The sequence below is a fragment of the Quercus suber genome, unplaced genomic scaffold (genome assembly GCF_002906115.3).
Source record: "Quercus suber isolate HL8 unplaced genomic scaffold, Cork oak 2.0 scaffold_661, whole genome shotgun sequence".
Lineage (NCBI taxonomy): Eukaryota > Viridiplantae > Streptophyta > Magnoliopsida > Fagales > Fagaceae > Quercus > Quercus suber.
In genome coordinates, this window is record NW_027070102.1 from 93,659 (window position 1) to 114,415 (window position 20,757).

General features: G+C 33.8%; 2 protein-coding genes, 1 long non-coding RNA gene and 1 other non-coding gene across 4 annotated transcripts; all 4 read left to right on the top strand.

Annotated features, from left to right (window-relative positions):
* Positions 1-273: 273 nt before the first annotated feature.
* Positions 274-3,309, top strand: LOC112033031 (transcription factor HHO6). The gene is made up of 5 exons (XM_024065808.2): positions 274-698; positions 1,047-1,273; positions 1,421-1,796; positions 2,272-2,348; positions 2,557-3,309. The coding sequence occupies exons 1-5, from the start codon at positions 485-487 to the stop codon at positions 2,839-2,841; spliced, it is 1,179 nt and encodes a 392-aa protein (XP_023921576.2). The 5' UTR covers positions 274-484; the 3' UTR covers positions 2,842-3,309.
* Positions 3,310-10,605: 7,296 nt separating this feature from the next.
* LOC112010546 (la-related protein 6C) lies at positions 10,606-14,999 on the top strand. The gene is made up of 10 exons (XM_024042896.2): positions 10,606-11,053; positions 12,782-12,863; positions 12,946-13,040; positions 13,163-13,234; positions 13,316-13,395; positions 13,491-13,569; positions 13,666-13,713; positions 13,806-13,874; positions 13,984-14,112; positions 14,400-14,999. Exons 1-10 carry the CDS (start codon positions 10,739-10,741, stop codon positions 14,664-14,666), a joined length of 1,236 nt encoding a protein of 411 aa, XP_023898664.2. The 5' UTR covers positions 10,606-10,738; the 3' UTR covers positions 14,667-14,999.
* A 3,803-nt stretch (positions 15,000-18,802) lies between these two features.
* On the top strand, positions 18,803-18,876 carry TRNAI-AAU (transfer RNA isoleucine (anticodon AAU)). The gene has a single exon. It is a non-coding gene; the product is annotated as a tRNA-Ile (tRNA).
* A 175-nt stretch (positions 18,877-19,051) lies between these two features.
* Positions 19,052-20,491, top strand: LOC136064304 (uncharacterized). The gene is made up of 3 exons (XR_010625942.1): positions 19,052-19,167; positions 19,703-19,782; positions 20,223-20,491. It is a non-coding gene; the product is annotated as an uncharacterized LOC136064304 (long non-coding RNA).
* Positions 20,492-20,757: the final 266 nt, after the last annotated feature.

Consider the following 20,757-nt stretch of genomic DNA (forward strand, 5'->3'; position numbering starts at 1 on the left):
AAATTTTAAGACAAAAAGGAAAAATAGTACAAAACCTAATTACCATTTGTTGTGGTGGATGATATACGCGACGACACGAAAAAGTGGACTTTATAAAAACCCGTAGAAACTCGACGATTCTTTTTCTCTCTTCCTCTTCTCAACAAAACCAACAGAATCTCCGCGTAAAAATTCTCGGTTTCATTTTTTTTTTTCTTTTCCATTACCCACTTTTTCTCTATCTCCAAACACAAGATTTTTTTTTTTTTTTTTTATCCAAACACAAGATTTTTTTTTTTTTTTTCTCTTTCACTGTATTAGAAATATACCTATATATACATATATGTATTTATCTGTGTGTTTGTATTATATATATACACACAGATCCTTAGCCTTTCTCTCTATATTTTGCTCGGTTTGTTGAAGAAAATCCATAAGAGAGAAAGAAGAACAGAGAGATATAATTACAAGAGAGATATAGAAAAAGGAAGTGAAAGATCGGGAGATGGGTTCGGTTCCACCGGAGCTGAGCTTGGATTTTGCGCCGAGTTTTGTGCCGAAAACGATCACTGATTTTCTCAGGGAGGTATCGATGATCGGTAGCTTGTCGGAGAGAGCGTTGAAGCTCGATGACTTCGTGAAAAGATTGGAGGAAGAAATGGGGAAGATCGATGCGTTTAAGCGCGAGCTTCCACTCTGCATGATTTTATTGAACGATGGTTGGTTTTGAATATATTTGTGTGTGTGTGTTTTTTTTTTTTCGATAAATTTGGTTTTTTGAGAAATGGGTTTTTTATTTTAGATGATTTTGATACATGGGTTTTGTTCATATTTTTGTTTTTTTTGTTTTGTTTTTTTTTTACTTGATTTGGACATGGGTTTATGGGTTTGGGTGATTATTTGATTAATGGTTTTTTCGTTTTGTTGTGTTTCTTCTGTATGAAATTTCATCCAATTTTGGAAATGGATATTTGGATTCCAGTTCTGAGACGGGTTTTAATTTTTGAACATGTTAGTCAATGATTTTGTGTAAAATTTTTAACTCTTTTTGGTGTGTGTTTTTGCAGCGATTTCAGTTTTAAAGGAGTCAATGCAATGCTCTGTGCCTAACGAGGTTCAACCAGTGTTGGAGGAGTTTATACCACTGAAGAAAGATTGTGATCAAGATGAAGAAAACAAGAAAGAAAAGGATTACAAGGATAAGAAGAACTGGATGAGCTCTGTTCAGCTGTGGAACACTGAGGATTACTCCTCTACTGATTGCACCAAATCTAAACCTAAATTGGATACAAAGGTATATAATGGAAAAAATAAGTGGAATATTATAACTTCATAGACACACAAAGTAACTAGGAATTTATCAAATTAATTAATAATATTGAGACAATCTGATTGAAAGTAATAGAGGAATTGATGTTTTATTATTATTTGGCTATGGCAGAAAAGTGAGGAAGAAGGTGTCTTAGGAAGTGAGGATCCATTCCAGTCTAGTAGAAATAGAAATGGAGGCAGGGCATTTATGCCATTTAAGGCCTATCCGGGTTTTCCAGTGGCGAGGAAAGAGGAGAAGGAGGAATTGCCAGTACATGGACTTTCTTTGCTTACTCCGGGGATTAACAATCCAAGGGAGGAATCAGGCTCTAATGGTTTGAGAACCAGCTGTGGCAAATCTGTTTCCTCCTCTGCTCCTAATGCTATTATACGGAGTGGGGCACAGCAGTCGCAGCAGCAGACGGCTAGGAAACAGAGGAGATGCTGGTCACCGGAGTTGCATAGGCGATTTGTCAATGCTCTGCAGCAACTTGGAGGCTCACAAGGTTTGACCCTGAAACTAAAATCAAAGTTCAAGATGACAATTTGGAAACTTTTTGTTTGAGTGTTGTTTTGGTTGAGTCTAGAGTTCCACAAATACGCGAATTGGACTTTAATTCTTGGTGTTGGATAACATTTTTTTCTTACAATTGTTGAATGTGCAAAAACAATTGTAAGAGCAGGACTAGTGCTATTTCATTTTGTTCCTCTTGAGGTCAACTTTATCTCAAAGATGGATATTTTAGATATAGAGCACAGTTGTGGTGTTGTGCTTTTCATCAACATGATAAGATATGAAATTGTATTATAAGGATAATGATTTATAGTGAAGAGATACAGAATAGGGAAATAGTGGTTGTTGCAGATCATCTATGAATCTGCTGAAAGTCTTACTGGTATATCAAATATAGCTGTGATAGATTGCATTACCTTACTTTTGATATCAAAGGGTCTAATTTGAACTTTCCGTATATTTTGCAGTGGCTACTCCAAAGCAAATTAGAGAACTGATGCAGGTTGATGGGCTCACCAACGATGAAGTTAAGAGTCATTTACAAGTAAGTTCTTAATTTTCTTTCTGCCTTTCTTCTCTGTTCGTTACTTGGAAGAATGAGGAATAAATTAATCGCAGGAGGAAGTCCAGAATTTATGTTTCCATTACCTCATTTTTTTCCAAGAAATTAAGGCATTCTATAAGGTTGATATTTTGAATGGAACTTGATTCCAATGATCACAATTGATTGAAGGTTTTTATTGTTCTTGCAGAAATACAGACTTCATACTCGAAGGCTTCCAAATTCTACAGCAGCTGCTCCTGCAAATCAATCTGTTGTTGTTTTAGGGAGTTTATGGATGCAAGATCAGTATGGTGACTCTTCTAAGGCTAGCAGTTCCCAGTCTGGTTCTCCCCAAGGTCCCCTGCACTTAACTGGGAACACTGGAGGGACCTCCACCACAGGTGGTGACAGCATGGAAGATGATGAAGATGCAAAATCTGAGGGCTATAGCTGGAAAAGTCACACTCAGAAACCTGGAAAAGCTGATGTATAGAGTTCATCCACCATGAAATTTTTGCAGATAAGACGTATACATGGGAGGAGCTAATTACTATATAAGAAAATTACACTATACATAAATGAGAAGGATCTTGAGAGGCTGTGAAATTTTGCAGGATTAGCTTTCCTTCTGTCTCAAATTTGAGTTGTTATTTTATTGCGGGATTGGTAAGAGAATTCTGAACAAATCCATGTGTGCACGGAAGAAACAAGGCCATTGACCCATATCGTAAATCTCTTAGTTACCTAATACTTGTTATGAATTTTAAAGTTAGAATCTTAGCTTGGACTTTTCTCTTATTCCCTCAAACCTTTGTTTCTGCAGATCCATTGTCAATGGATAATAGTAGGTCGACTAATTGTTTCCATATTGTAGGTCCTTTGTTCATTCTAGGGGAAAGTGTTTCTAGCTCATCATGCTCTCATCTTTGAATTTAAGTAATTGGAAATCATTTCACCAAAATTTGTTAGAATCTTTTCTGTTATGAGAATTTTGAGAGCTCCTATCTGGAATCCATTTGAGAGTTAAGATTGGTACGACTCTCATATGAGGAGAAAACCATAAGTTGAGCCCCATGAGGTTGCCAGAAAAACAGAGGAGAGAAAAAGAAAAGTTGATATCCTTCAAATATTCCACCACCAATAATAAATGTAAAAAGTCATTTTTAGTTCCCTCTCACTTTTCCATTTACAGGACTGGCTCAACAAGTCATGTACTTCATTTTAAGATGGCAAACAATCTCTTCAGTTCTGCATAGATTTTTCTCAGGATTTTGTCTTCCTTGGAATTCCAGACCCGAATCAAGGAATTAATAGGAGGAAGGTTAACCAATTCCTTAACCTCAGATTATTGGCTGGTCCATCTAAAATGCTTTCAAGTTTATTATTATTATTTGGATAATTTAATAATTACAACAATAACGGAGGAGAGATTGGAACCTTATTTTTCTCATAAAGGAGAGCATATAGTGCTATTGAGTTAAAGATTCTTGGCAAGATGCTTTTTAAGTTAGTTGTGATGTAGAATGGAATTTGATATCAGCAAGATTGTTGCAATTTCGGATCGTTGGGGCAGTTTTCTTTTGAATGTTTGGTGCAAATGAATCCAATGTGTTGTACCCTGCACTATGATTGAATTAAAGTTGCTTTCCTTGGCACTTGAGCTTGTTTTTATTTGTTGCATGTTAAATTTTATCAGCATGATCTTTCGGGCATTATTCTGTCTTGTAATGTTACTATTGTGTTTAGTGGAATGAGTAGAAACGTGTTTTAATTAAATGATTATTCCAATATTCGAACTTCAATTGGTGGGGTATAGTGTTTTTGTCGTACAAGAAAACAGGACAAGATCCGGACTTATCTCTGGGAGAATATATTTGGGTTTATTCCTTTAATTGTTGTGGTTATCTTCAACCTTCTGGAATGGGATTTTTTTTTTCTTGTATATTTAATGAAAAGTAGACAAGTAGATGTTGACATGATCCTTTCAATTTAGCTAACTCTTGGCATTTCATTAATTGTCAATAAGGGCTGTTTGGTGAACAAGATTTCTCAATTCTCATCCAAAACCAATATGACATAGTCCTAGGTACACATTGCATAAGTTTGCAGTAATGCGAGAAGGTTCAAGAATGAATCAGTAGATAGCCATTGAATATCAGAGAAATGTAATGTTCACAACAAATTCAAAGTAGTAAATTGTTACTAGCTGTTATTGGTAGGTAAAAAAGTAATTTCAGTTGAGGTTTCAAATTAGAATCAACAAGTTATTGCTTATAATTTGTTGTGAAAGTGTTCTAAAAATGTTGAACATGTAGCATTTCTCTGTTTATTGAGTCAATCTTCTTTTCATTATTTAATGACTTCCACTCATATGTAAACCAAAGCTTGACTCTTACTATATTGAGAAAATTGCTCATTTGATAAACAAAGTACATGAATATCAACAGGTTTGTGCACTTAATAACATTATCACATTATATGGTTTTGAACCTGCTGACCCAATTATGTGGTCTCCAAACAGCCTCTTAATTCTTCACAAAATGTTCAAAACCCAAATATCATCCTTTTACCTAACCCAGTCATATCCCACTAAGAAAACACAATCAGTTGTAATGTTTATCTGGGTGCATGACAAAATAGTCACTCTCACAAGCAAAATAATAGAGAGAATCTTGTAGACAAGATTATAATGAAGGAGCCCACTTTGATAGGTCCACTTTACATATGGTATTTGTTTGTTTGGTGAAAATTGAGTGTGAAAATGATGGAACCTCTCATCAACTTCACTTCTTTCTCTATATACATAGGGTTAATTTATTTTATTTTATGTTCAAATCTGATAAGTATTCCCTTTCTTTAATTGGTAGATAGATAAGAGAACTAGAATACTACTAGAGGATAGAATATTTTTATTTTTTTAGCAGCTAAGCACATTGGCTAGTCACATGGTAGCTGAAGCAAAATATATGCAATTGGTCCCACAATGAAGACCATTCCTATTTAAGATTCCTTCAAAGACCAGCCAGAGATAATGATCCCTTTTGATTGCCATGGTATAATTTGGAAATTTATATTAAACAGAAACACTACCCAAAAGGACATGTGTAATTGTGTAAAAAATCATTACCAAGGGGACAAATGTAGAAGAGAGTTCTCAATTTTGGTGAATAGGCCAACCACGCTAACATATTTTCAAATATTTTTTCCCCTCATGAGTTCTACCTGGGGAGATATTAAATTATATATCTATTAAAAAAATTGCACCTCTTAGAACCAAAAATAAAATAACCTTCTGACCAACAATTCTTGTTCACAGCTATTATGTTAAACCTTATCTTTCTCTGGTTGACAATTGACAATTAGAACTTAGACAACTTTTACCAATTAATAAGAGATTTTTCTAAACAAAACTTGTCTTCTCTAAAATCATGTGGAAGTGTGGAACCAATCTATTCATTCTTTGATGTGCACTTCTTTCATCTTTTGATAGTCATATTGAGATCTTTGAGCCTAGATTTCGATTTCTTTTTTCCCCACTATGATGTGTTCTTGTTTATTTCAATTTTCAACAACCCTGTTTCTCTTAAATTAGATGGGATGCACGTTTCAAAATTTAGTTTTTTTTTTTTTAGATGAATGAGCAATTTATTTCAAAAGGATTGAAAAGTCATACACAAAATTTAGTCTTACAGACTACAATTTGTATATAAAATATGTATTGTGTTAGGTTTTAAGAAATTAGGAACTAATGTATTAGAACTTCATTTTATAATGTTGGCAAACCATGATCAAAACGGTTTTAATCTTATTTAGTCTTGCTCAAAGTATGTGTTTTTATGTAAAGTTGAAATCGAGTTACTGTAGGATTTATTGTATAAATTTGCCTGGCTCGATTAATCAAGAATTAGACTTGATCGATTGAAAGTCGTTTAGATTGTTTTTTCTGCAGAATTTCCAATTCAGCTCAAGCCCGTTTGATGTGTAGGGTTTTATGTTTTGTCTTAAGTATAAAAGAAAAAACCCTATCCATGTTTTGAAGTAGTTTTTTATGCTGTGTGTGTGTCTATGTGAATATTTTGTGAGATCTAGAGGTGTTTGCCTCTACACATACTTAGGGTTATCAAGAATCAAGACTATGTCAAGAACTTAATGATCGATTCAGTTGCAGACTTAATGATGTGTTCTTGTTTATTTCAATTTTCAACAACCCTGTTTCTCTTAAATTAGATGGGATGCACGTTTCAAAATTTAGTTTTTTTTTTTTTAGATGAATGAGCAATTTATTTCAAAAGGATTGAAAAGTCATACACAAAATTTAGTCTTACAGACTACAATTTGTATATAAAATATGCATTGTGTTAGGTTTTAAGAAATTAGGAACTAATGTATTAGAACTTCATTTTATAATGTTGGCAAACCATGATCAAAACAGTTTTAGTCTTATTTAGACTTGCTCAAAGTATGTGTTTTTATGTAAAGTTGAAATCGAGTTACTATAGGATTTATTGTATAAATTTGCCTGGCTCGATTAATCAAGAATTAGACTTGATCGATTGAAAGTCGTTCAGATTGTTTTTTCTGCAGAATTTCCAATTCAGCTCAAGCCCGTTTGATGTGTAGGGTTTTATGTTTTGTCTTAAGTATAAAAGAAAAAACCCTATCCATATTTTGAAGTAGTTTTTTATGCTGTGTGTGTGTCTATGTGAATATTTTGTGAGATCTAGAGGTGTTTGCCTCTACACATACTTAGGGTTATCAAGAATCAAGACTATGTCAAGAACTTAATGATCGATTCAGTTGCAGATTCAAGAGCTTAAAGACACACAAGCGAGAGTGTTTGTACTTGCTGGGAAGTAGTCTGTGAACTCGGCGCTGTCACGTTATCGTGGTAGGAAGTTTCCTACTTGAGGTAGTAATAGGATATTAGTGGTCTAAGTCGCTATTGTGTAAACTTCAATTCTTTCATAGTGAATTCGGTTTACCTTAAGAATAGCTAGGTTAAATCCTCTTTAGGTTTTTTACCGATTTGGTTTTCCTAAGTCATCATATCTTTGTATTTTTTATTTTTCACACTTTACATTGATATGATATATTTGTGTTAACTTAGATTTGATAATTTGACTAAGTAATCACTTTACTAATTAACTAGGTTAATCTAGTTGTGTTTTAAGGGGTTTAAAAACGTACACATTGTATATGTACATTTACCTTTAAACTTCAAACTCCTAGATTGATCCATCTTCTATTAAAGAACTACCATCATTAATGCAAAGACAGCATTCTAAAGTTTGAACCCAAAACCAGAACTTTCTCACTTATCTTGATTGTCTAAGTTGCAACGACCTGTAAGTGTATTTCATTTTTTCTGTTCTATGCACACTGGTCAATACCATAGTACTCTTTCAGTTAATTCTCTGTATCTTTTTACTTCGATTGACATCTTTTAGAGCCTTTCATACGATATGACCTATAGGTTGTTGATTAGAAAATAGGACATAAGAAAAAATAATGCTCGGGCCATAGGAATCTTGCAATTAGACAATCTCAATTTCTCACTAAATCCTAGCTTGGACCTACAATGGTTGTACCTAGGTCCTTCTTTGTTGTCTGAGAGACTGAGTGACGAATTTCATTTCAAACTGCATTGGCAATTATTGGGCTACTTAGGTAAATCTCAAGTAGGCCCAGAACTATCTTAACAAATCTACACCCTAGACTTGCACAAGAGGAAGATAGGAATATTTAGGCCTCTCAAACCGTTGGAGTCAGGTTGGTTAATTAGGTTCAGATTAGAAACGGGTTCAGGTAAAAAATATGGGTCATCTTAAATGAGTTGTGAATGGGTTGGATTGATTAGATTATGGGTTGACCCCTATTTTTTCACATGCAATTTTTATTTAAAAAAAAATTATATTGTCTTTATTTTTTTGTTACTACAAATAAGAGAATAAATAACAAAATACTCAAAATATGATAATTAAATAATGCATAAACTCTTAAGTTTATTTTACACCGTTCAAAGTTCACTAATGATATTATCACCATAAAAGAAAATAAAATAAACGTAGTGGACTGTATCATCAAGTGCGTGGCAGTAGTATGAGAGAACTAAGATGATGAGATTTGAGAGTGAGAGTGAGAAGTAGAGACAAAGACAAAATCATTCCAAGCATTTAGTTTTTTTTTTTTTTAATAAAAAAAATAAAAAAATAGCGTACTAAACTATTAGGCTTGTGTGTGAAAGAAATCACACTCTGTTGGTGTGATGTCCCATTTGGTCTAATTCATTAAAAAGAATAAAATTGTTTCAAAAATAGGTAAACCCACGTGACAGCTTGATCCGGCCCATTTTAAATTTGGGTAAAAAAAAAACTTGGGTTTAGATTAGGTGTTTTCCTTTGGACTTGGGTTTAGATTAGGTGTTTTCGAGTTAGGTTAATGAGTTTAGGTCCAATTTTTTTTCAGTCTAAGAATATTAAACATTGATCCACAACTCTTGTTGGATGATTCTCTTTAGCACAAAAAGTTACACCTAGTGTATCTCTATAAAAGTTACACCTTTTTATAGCCATTGATTTTTATGAGATCTAACAGTTAAAAATACACCACTTAAACATGTTATTAATATAGAGGCATTAAATGCCAAATTAGCTAATTTTCCTTGAAAACCTATCCATGTTCATCGTTCCCAACACTTAATACTTTTCCTTTTTATTTTTAGAGATGAACTTAATCCTTTTCCTTTAAAGTCTCCGCCAGTACACCAACTTCTTTAAACAAATCTCATGATTCTGTTACTGCAACCAAATTTATGTGAGTGATATAATGGGTTCTAACTTCTAATTCAAGAATCACAGCGAAGGAAGGATCATTTCTTGGAAATTTTGCAAAGTTTCTATTCTCTACCCTCTTCTTAAACATTGGAATTCCTAGGTTTTTGGTGGTCGTCACTTCGGTGGTCAAATGCAAAGAGAGAAAGAGAATAACACAAATTGTCCTCCATTGATGCAACTATTAATATTAAATTATTAATTTCGTGCAAATCCCTTTGTTTATCTTCCTTATTTCTCTTTATTTATCCATCACAATTTTTTTATGGGATTTATCCATCACATTTGGTGGACCATAACCAACTGTAACCTTTGTCCTTTGCTTACCACCTTCCCAGACTACCCCAAATTTTAAGAAAACCATAGCTAGATCGATACTTGCCTTACCTAATGAACCCAACGAAATTGAACTTAAATCCCACCAATTTAATAAGTAAATCTCACCGGTCCAAATGAAGTTCGGATACTTGTAAATGTTTTTTTTTTTTTTTTTTGGGGAAAAATTGTAAATGTAATTAATAAGGAGAGAGATAATGAAGATACTATTAATTAGGTAAGTATTTAATAGTGATGTAAATAATATTGTTTTATTTCTAACCGTTAGATCTCATGAAAATCAATGGCTATAAAAAGGTGTAACTTTTATGCAGTTACACAAGGTGTAACTTGAACCCATCTCTACACACATATATAGAATATCTTTCACATATGAAACTTATACATATGCCAAGAGAGTAATGTAACTCAACTAATACATCTGGGTATTTCTAACAAAAAAGAATAGAATTTAAATCCCGCATCTCCTTGTAACTATTGAATTATAATAATAATAATAAATAAAAACTCACACATATAAATCCCATATATAGAAGAGTGTGACTGTTTTACCACCCCAAAATGCATTTTTTATAGTCGAGAAAGTTTAGGGATGCAACAAAATGTCATAACATTTTCATATCATCTTTGTTTTTAGTTGTAGTTTATTTAATTTTGTCTTAACCTATAATAGATTGATGTTTCAGCTGTCATGAAATTGTTATGAGATTTTGTTGTGACTATAGAATAATTCTATGTAGTTTATGGTTGTCAGAATTGGGTGTTGAATCAATGGTTGTCAAAATTGGGAGTTGAATCATAGCATCGTACAAATTTTTCAAAATAGTAGATCCCCTTAGGTCAATGGATTGTACACTTGTCAAACAAGTAATATCTTGTCCCAACGAAATACATGTTACATAATTCGGTTGACCAAAGTGACCACAGCAAGATTTTAGGGGAGAGAGAGCAAAAACTAGCCTTTTGGTTTTGTAAGCAAATCCTAACCTTAAAAAACCAGTCAAAACTCAAACCCACAGGCAACGGTCATGTGTAATAAAACAGTCCCCTCGTTGAAACATAGATGCCCCCGTATATTGGCGCGAAAAGTGGCATCTATGTCAAAAAGTACAGACAGTTACAAAATTTCAGGGGGGAGAGAGAGAGAGAGAGAGAGAGAGAATAAACAAAGATTGAAAGACAAATCTCTGGATGAGAGGTGAAAAAACTAACACATAGAAGAAAATGGCACAAGCACAACCTGAGAAAATCCAAGACAGTACAGAAAAGGAAATGAAAATGAAAGAAACAAGCAGTGTATCATTCAGATTCAATGCCCAGGCACCTGAATTTGTGCCAAGATCACAGACCCATATGCCTATCTCGGGTTATGTCTATCCATGCTTCCACTTTCTTGGTGGGACTGCTGGTTGTGGCTCTAATTTGTTCTATGTTGGGGACCAAGACCCTGCATGTTTGATCTCCAACCACAATGTTGTGCCACCCAGTCTCTCCAAGAACACCCAAACTAATGATCTTCAGCAAAAGATCAACAAACAGGTGATTAGTTTGAACATGATCTTGCATAGTCTCATTTATGTGAAACTATTGTTGCATGTGTGTTTATTGACAAATTATCAATTGTTTCAAATTAAGCTGCGAAAATAGGTTTGAATTCAATTACACTTGCTCATATATTATGATAAATCACCAATTGTTCCAAAAGCCTAAGCTATTAGGAAATGGTTAATTTAACCCCTTAGCCATATTCTAACATTATATCTTTTGAATAAGTTATATGACAAGTAAAGAATTAGTCATGCTTTTTTCTTGATCAAGTTAATAAATCCAATGTAGTTTACCACCCAGAATTGTGGCCTAGTGGTTAGGGAATGTGGTAGGCCATTAGTTAGAACCTTCGGGCAGGGTAATGCCATAACATTGATTCAGCTTGAGGATTTGCATGATACGCTTGAAATAACCGGTGATCTGAGTGGGGTTGAAGTAGTAGGGTCGTGGCTCAACCTACCTGAGGAGTGCCTGCGGCCCTTTTATCATCTAGGCCCCTTAGGCATTGATTCCTGGCAGGTAGAGAATCTACTGTGATCAAGCCTAGATAGGATTGCCACAACTATTCTTCCATCACCCTTTTCATTTAGGGGGGAAGAAAAACCAATGCACATTTTAGATATGCGTGTTTATTCAATATTTTGTTGATTTGTCATGAATTTTAATGTTTAAAAAAAAAAAAAAAAAAAGGATTGGACACAGCCCAAGTTAGGCCAAGCTATCCTGTGGCATTCATGATTTAAATCTTGTTGAGTTATTCGCATTTTGAACTTAAGATTGTCAATTTGAAAATGAAATCTTGACAGTGAAGATCAGCTTTTGATAAACTTATTTCATATGTGGCAGCATCATTATCTGATCTTCTTGGGCATTTCTATCATGCCTACGGCTTTTCCACATTCTAGTATAGTTGGCCCTTTCAGACTAAACTGATGTAAATCCATGTACCATTTCCGCACATATGCACCACCTATAATAAGTGTGAGGCAAATCTGATGAAAGTTATCTAAAAAAAACTAGAGCTTTTTCTTCTGGCAAAATCAATAGTATTTAGACAACCTCTTCACCACAGGTATTTTTCCAGACATTTAAACTTCAAATCTTTAATGGACCTTGTCCAAATGAGATGAGATACTCATTAAAAATATTCTTGGCAGGGGACTAATCTGTAGTTTCGCTTTTCCCATGTAGGAAACCTGCTATGCAGGAAATCCATTTATAAAATCAAGGTGTACAATTTTGGGAGACAAATGTTTCTTATTTATGCCCCCATTGTTGGAATGCCAAGCAAATATTGATGTTTTCTACTTAAATGTTTTAAACCTTCTTTTCATTTAGGGGTGCTCAGCATTCCTTGACATCGAGGCAACATCCTTTCAAATTTAGGTTCTAATATATTTTGTATATTCCATATTCTCATTGACACACTTCCCCTCCTCCCACTTACAAGTCTTATCTAGATTTCTCAACCAATTCCATGACATAATATGTTTGCTCTACATATTTTCTATTACCTTTCAGTTACTTCCCTCCAGCTACAGACCGTTGATTATTGCTACTTTTCCTGCTATTGAATCCTCCAACCTGAAGCATTTTCTGGCATACCATGTTTCCTTTTGATGTGACAATTTTAAACAATGACGTATTGTTTAGTGCAAGCTCCTATTGTACTTTTTACACCTTTCAAAATTTTGAGAATGGTTTCTGTTTATATAACAGGTGGAATACCAGTTCAGCGATATGAGTCTGCTTGCATATGATGCTTTGGCAAAACACATAAATAAAGATCCTGAAGGTTATGGTAAGGATCGTGGAATAGTACTATTTGTATATAGATTCAATTCAAAAATAATTCTCATTCTTGTGTTTTGTCTTCATGACAGTTCCAATTTCTGTTATTGCTTCCACAAAAAAGATCAAGTCCCTTGTTAGTAATAACTCTGTACTTGTCCAAGCACTGCGGTCCTCTTCAAGGCTTGTATGTCTTTGGTCAACTTCAAAATTTCTACTTGTTAATATATATTATATTAAGTAAAGCTTGTGTAATTTTTCTTTAGTGCGGTCTTTCAATACACATACTCTTTGTATGATGCATGCAAGGTTGTAAGTGATGATGGCAAGAAGGTTAGACGTAGAGACCCTTTCACTGAGAGAGCCAAAGAGGAGTTACAGGTAAGCACTGTTAGACTTCCTATAATGAGGGAAACTATAATTTTTAGATGGTTTTTCTTGTAATGGTTCTTTGTCTTGCAGTCTCGTACTATTGTTGCAGAGAATTTGCCTGAAGATCACTCTCATCAAAACCTTGAGAAAATATTTGGTGTGGTTGGAAGGTTGGGTCTGTTGATTGTATTTTATTTCTCGTCTGGTTTTTTTACTTGTGAAGAAAGTCTTTGTGGCTTATTATGGTTACTGTGTCACTGTGCAGTGTGAAAACAATTCGAATATGTCATCCACAGGAATCCAATTCTTCCCGCTCCAAATGCGATTTTTCAATTAGTAACAAGGTAGACAGAATGAATTAAGCCATTTTGTTCTTATAGGCAAGAGATTATCCCAAAAGTTTTTCTTACATTATTTGTCCGAATTTCTTTTCTTTTTAGCTCCATACACTTGTGGAATATGAGACTACAGAGAGAGCTGAAAAAGCGGTATGAAAAAATCATGAAGAAACTTAATATACAAACTTTCTAAGTTCATTACTATCCTTGTAACAGCATTAATAACTTGTCAACTTCACCAGGTTGAGAAATTAAATGATGAAAGGAACTGGAGAAAAGGGCTTCGAGTAAAGTTGCTGCTTAGACGCACGGTATGTCTAATTAATTACTAAACTAGTTCTCCTTGTAGCTTCTGACTTCTTTTATCACTATGCTTCTGTATTGAACAAATTTCATTACTTCGATTGTAATGATGTCCAGCCAAAATCTGTTCTAAAGAGCAGAAAGTCAGACTTTGATTGTGTTTCAGAGGATGATGAGAAGCCACCTCCTGAATCCTCTGAAGATTCCTTGCAGCCAAAAAACATAGATTCGGCCATTGAGAGCAATGTAAGTGTCCTCGCTTTTATAACTAATCATATTGTAGAATTTTTTATGCATAAAACAGACTCTATGATCTTCTAAATGACGAACACTATAGGGAGTCATTTTTTGGCATATAGGCTCACTATGTGCACCCCATTCATCTCACCAAGCTAAATTTTCAAACAAATTAGTCTTTTCATAACTTGCACACTAAGGAAGGTGCACCATTGGCCTAATTTGATTGTCTTGATACACTTTCCCTACAGACAAAAATAATTACTTATTAAAAAGAATGTCTGCTATATTATTAGGGTGAGGAAAATTCAGTTGGAACAAAGAAAGGATGGGCTCAAGGACGTGGAAAGTCCCGGGGACGTGCTCAAAGCCATATTGGACGTGGCCTAAATGCCTTATCTCCACAACTGTGCAGCAGTGGTGTTCATTGTGAAGCATCTGCCAAACAGGCTTCCAAGGGCCCAAGAATGCCAGATGGGACAAGGGGTTTCACTATGGGACGAGGCAAGCCATTAAGTACTGCAGCTCTAACTAGTTCGTCAGCTCTAACTGGTTCACCTTGAGTGATTGGTGGTGCTCTAATTTTGATTTTGGTCTATTAGTTAAGATAAAGTGGCTCTATATTTTCCCAGAATAGTAATTGAGAAAGTGGGATTGGTTAAGTAGCCAATAAGATGTGGATTGGTTCATAATTTATTAGTTATTCGAAAATGTACATAGTATGGTATGCCAGAGTTGCTGGCAACTGACAATGATTGAATGTAATTTGTTCACAGTTTTTTCCTAGCAGGTCGTTTTCTATGAGTTTGTTGGTTTAGGTTCAGGACTCAACTTTGTCTATTATTGAAGGATTTGCTTAAATAATGCAATTGAGGGGTTCATCTCCTTTAATTTCACTTTCTCTCTCATCTTGTTTTATTATTATTTTATTTTTTTACAGATTTTTTTAGCTAAAAAGTGATTAAATCTATGTTTGGTAAAGACTTTTCTTTTAACTTTTTAGTTAATTTGTTTACATACAGCTTGTTAAGTTAAAACCTTACTTTTTGTTTTTTTTTTTTTTTTAATTATACGCAAATGTGCATATCTAAAAAATGGGTACCATTCCGTATTAGATCAAAACTTAAAGTTTCTAATTAAAAAAATAATAAAACTTGATTGAACAAGAGGGTGAACTTGGTCTCCAATCCAATTGCAAAGTCAGTGAAGAAAAATTGCAATGTAACTCACTAGCTAACAATATTGATGAACTTCTTTAGCAAAATATATATATATATATATACATATCAAATTGACAATAATATACATGTGGTTTAGCATTGTTCTAAGTTTAGAAGGTGGTAATTCAATTAAATAGAAAAAGTAAAGATTATTTTCATTTTCAAGGGCCAAGTCGGTTTCACTTAGCTTAAGTGATAAAATATCAGGTCTTCGAATAAAGGATTTAACATCAAATCATGCCTAAAGCAAAATATATATATATATATAAAATAATAAAACACATTTGTATCTTGCCTTGACTATTTATAATAAAAAATGTATTACGCAATCGCTGACAAATTATTAAAAAAAAAAAAAAAGAAATTAGGAATTTAAAAGAAGTGAGTTCGAATGCAATTGCAATGAAGTGATCATTGTTCTCAAAAATAAAGGAAGAAGAAACAACACATCAAGATAAGCGTCCTTCAAGTTTGAAGCAAGAGCGACGCATGGCTTACACCATCAAGCCTCAAATATAAAAAAAAGGTTGGCATTTCTTTTCTTTTTTTTGCTGAGAAAAAAAAAGTTGACATTTCAAAGAAGAGGATAGACAATACACACATTTTGCTTGTCTATCCTGTAATGTACTTTTTGGATTAAGTCTGGCCTCAAATGTAGATGTCTGATTATGTTAATGCAAGCAAGTATTTGGAGACTTGAAACTTTGCAATTGTATTTGGAAGGTCAATGTGCCCTTAAAAATTTGCAATTGTATTTGGAGACTCTTGCATGACAGCCTGCCTACCTTCCTAACTCTAAATCATAGGGGGATTGTTAATGTTGGTCTGTGCCCTCTTTGTGATTCTGATGAAGAATCATCCGCTCATGAGCTCATCTCTTTCTTAATTGCTCTTTCTCTAGGGCTTGCTGGTATGAATCCCAACTAGCTATACAGTCCTCTGAAATTGGTTCTGTTTCTGTCCAGCAGTGGATTAGTAGAACAATACTTGATCATAACAGATTGGAGGAGGGAGATATGAGATATCTGCAACTTGTCTTCACTCTCATCTGGTCTATATGGAACCACAGAAATAAAGTGGTGTATGAGGGTTTAAAACCGGATCCTTTGAATGTAATTTTAACCTCTCAAGCTCTTTTTTGCAGGTATCATGAAGCATTTGCTAATCACAACAATGCTGACAGAAGAAATGGTACTCATCAGGCACAGGATCAGAGATTGGCTGGACAATGGGATCTCATTATCAAGATTGCTGGTGTCAGGAAAAAACAAGTCAGGAGAAGTGCTTAACTCTTATGAGGCTCAAAACATACAGGTAAACATTGTGTTCAGAGGCTTCCACAACAGTGCTGCAAAATCAGCTTATGGTGCCTTATTGGAGGCTTTGGTAGAAGCTGCAATCCTAGCTAGGAGATATGGTTTCAGCCACATTTTGTTCCTGAGCAGCAGTAAAAGGCTTGTCCAGCAGTTCAATGGGGATAGTAGTCCAACTTGGCAGGAAAGAACCTTTTTTGCAGATATGTGTCCTTTGAATCAGCTTGGCTTAGTCTTTAAGTACCTTTTTGTACCCTCTTTTGTTGTTAACAATGTATATAACAGAGCTGCCTTGGCTACCAGTTCTCCTATACACTATAGCTGGCCTACGCCACAAACTGTGTAATCTTTTTCTTATGATGTTATCAAAAAAAAAAAAAAAACATGCAAGCGAGTTTCCTTTCAATGTCTTATTAGTTTTCATTCATGCAATTATCCTTATATTAGCATCAAATTATATTTTCTTTGTGTTAATTGTTTAGCTCGAAGGGAAAAGCTAAAGTCACAAACTATTTTATAAACTGCTGATGCGATGGGCGATTATTGGTAAGTAAAAATGTTATGTTAGGGTGGTCGGTCTAATTAAGAATCAATAAAAATTTATCACATCAACAATTTATAAAAATATTGTAAAATATGATGATACACAGAAAATTAGTAGGCTAAATGCTCTGGGCTTTAATGGGCTTGAGGTTGCTTGAAAGGCCTGAAAAGAAAGAAGCACAAGATCAAAGGTGACCGAAGTGAACCGGCCAAGAACTCTCCAATGCTTAAGTTAGTTTTTCCTCTTAAACTCAGGAATTCCAACTCTACAAGTGGTTACTTATTTAGTAACTTCCCCAACTGGATGGAAGTTAGAAGGTTTAGACTTATCTTTTACAATTGCTATTGGAAGTTAAGAACTTAGCGGGAAGTTAGAGCGATGAATAAGGATTTCGCTCCCACTTTAAAATAGTAGAACGTGGTCTGAATTATAAACTTTTGGATAGAAATTTACTCTGAAAATTTCTAAGTGTTGGTTGGTCATCCAGAGGACTCCATGCTGGACAACTTTCTTGCACTTGAATGACCTCCTTCGGAGGCAGTCATAGGTTAAATCTCTACTGCAATTTTTTAATATTTAATATCAGGCGGATGGCCTTTCTGGTCTTGAACGACACGATGGATGAACTGGAGATAATCCAATGTTTTTTGGTTCACCATCAAAATAATTTGTGTCTATAGCATTACTCTACCTCAAAATAGTGTAGATTATAGTAACTTAACTTGAATATCCTTATTTTATGTTCTTTATGTAATCAGTGTTAACATAAGTAGAGTAACTTAACCTCAAATATCTTAATTTTAAGATTTCTACATAGTCATGAACCTTGAACCTATATTAACTTGTTTTGCATTGACTAAAATCATCTTCTTTGAGGTATTATCAAATCCATAACCCTTATGCATAGCATTCTTGGGATTAGAGCTATAAATTAACAAACTGTTTATGAACAGTTTGAGAAAAAAGTTTGTTTATATTTGTTTATTTAACTAATAAACCAAATTTAAGCATAAGTTTAGGCTCAATTATTAAACAAATTAAGTTCAAATATAATAATATGCTCATGAAAAAGCTTATGAATTATGAACATGCAAACTTGATTTAGCTATATATAAGTATTATATTTTTATATGTATACAACTATACATGTCCGAATATAAGCGTATATAGATTTGAGAATAGATTGTGTAAATTTGTAACTAGGTTCATATTATATCAAATTCATATTTGTAATTAATTGATAATATAAAATAGTTCATTGATTCATAGTAACATTAATTCATAGATTTCTAAAGGATTAAGAAATTTTGGTTTTACCATATACGTGTAAAGAATGAGTTAATTAAGTAGCTCGTAAACAAATTTAAACTTGTTCAACAAAAAAATAAATTAAATTTAAATATAAAATTTTATTTGGTAATAAGCTCAAGTTTAATTCGTATTCAAAATAAAAATGAATAAACAAAACCTAATAATTACAACCTTACTCGGGACATACAGAGGGTAAGAGATATTTTCAACTTTGTGGTTCCTACTCTTAATGGGTGGCTGATGTTGGCCGTATATTATTCATGCACGCAATGTTATATTAAATATATAATATTTCTGAATTTTGAACATCCGGCCTATTAGCTCAGCTGGTTAGAGCGTCGTGCTAATAACGCGAAGGTCGCAGGTTCGAGACCTGCATGGGCCAATTAATTCATTTTATTTTTTATTTTTTGGATTTTTTTTAAAAGAAAAAAATTAATTTTTTTCTTAAAGGAAATAAATTAAAAAAAAAAAAAAAAACTCGTACTTGTATTTATCCTTTTATACAACCAAATTGAGAAATATATATTTTACCCACACTTAGCAATTAGCATTAATCACACATTTTTTCCCCTCTGCTGTAGTATTTGCTACAATATGTTCATGTGACAATGCACCTATACTGCTCGATAAAATGCCTTAAAACAGTGCGGTAAAATTGGTCCCATCCATGAAGGTAGCAGCAACATAGTACTTCTTTTCATATACTTGTTTTCGTAAATTTCTTTGCCACTTATTTGTTGATATACATAATATGTAAATATGTGTGGCAGTCTTTGATTAATAGTTTCATTTTTCATCAATAGGTCATACCCAGTGAACTAGGATCCTGATTTTATGGGATTTTAGAGAAATGGTACAAGGGTAGTCTTAGTGTCTTGGATTTGAACCCATAATATAAAGGGCACTTGCTATCGCACCGGGGTTCGACCTCAAATTGTTGTCAAAAAACGACTAATAGTTTAGCATTTGTTCGGGTCTAAAATTAATATGGCTCTGCAGTTGAAGTGGGTCCAAATGAGATGCAACTTATTATCATGCCTAGCAATGGGCTAGTTTCTCTCAGATTTTTGTACTTATTTCTCCACATTCTTTATTTCTGGCTTAACTGTGCACTACTTCATATTTACAAGTTATCTTTGCTTTGTTTCCATATTATGCTATCTAGTTTGACATTGTTTCAACTATTAATGTGACTTTGAAAATTCAAGGCACAAGCATTGGCCATGGAACTACTGCATTACCTTTGGAAGAATATCTAGTGGAATCATGAGTTACTTGCTTTTACTATGTAAGTATCAAACCATCAGTTTATTCAAAAATGGATGATTAAAGCTTGTTGTTCCTGTCATATCAACATTCCACTCTTAAGTTTTTGAGTCGGGCTATGACTATGTACTTGTTAGAGATATCCTTCAAATGTACTTTATTTATGTTCTCTATCAACCAAGTCTATTTTTAAAATCAAACAAATAATCTCATCATATAATTGTAGATCTCTTTTGTAGATCCCTTCGATCAACTCTCAAGGTCGAGGTGTTTAGAGTTTCCAATGAACTAAATGCATTGAGTTTACTACAGAAGTCATAATTGATCAAGAAAATTTCTTAAATATTGCAATTTCTAGTTGTTAGCTAATTAGATTAGATGCATTGTTTTGTTTTGTTTCCCCCTTTGTTGCTATACTATCACAAAGAACCTTACTACCTGTTTATTTGTTTTGCGACGCAGGATCTTCTAACTCCATTATGGTTTTAAATGCCATTTTGAAGCTTAGAGGAGTTCACTTGAGGAAGATGGCACAGCAACTAATGCAAACTGTATGGGGAGGAGATGTTAGGTATGCAGATTCTCTTATTGTTAATAGGAATGTCAAGTTCTCAAGGGGCTTATGTTAGCGTAGCCATCATAATGTTGTAAGAGGAAACGCATCCTCTGCATTTGATACATGTGATTTACCTTATTTTCTACAATTTAGAACCCAATTGAAGCTCTTGCATTCCTTATCATGGGGAAACATAAAATTAATACACAATAATGCTTAGAATTTCTATTAATACTCTTAGGGATCCAAATAATGGGAAACAAATTTCAAATTTTCTTAATAAAGTTAAATCTAGGCTAAACTGCACCTTTTGTCCCTATTACCTAATATTTGGTCCAAGTTTTATTTTTTCCCTCAAATTTAATAGGTTGCACTTTAGTTCTTGAAAATTTTAAAATGTATCAATTTCGTGACAGTATTGATGTGACACATTAAAAGTTA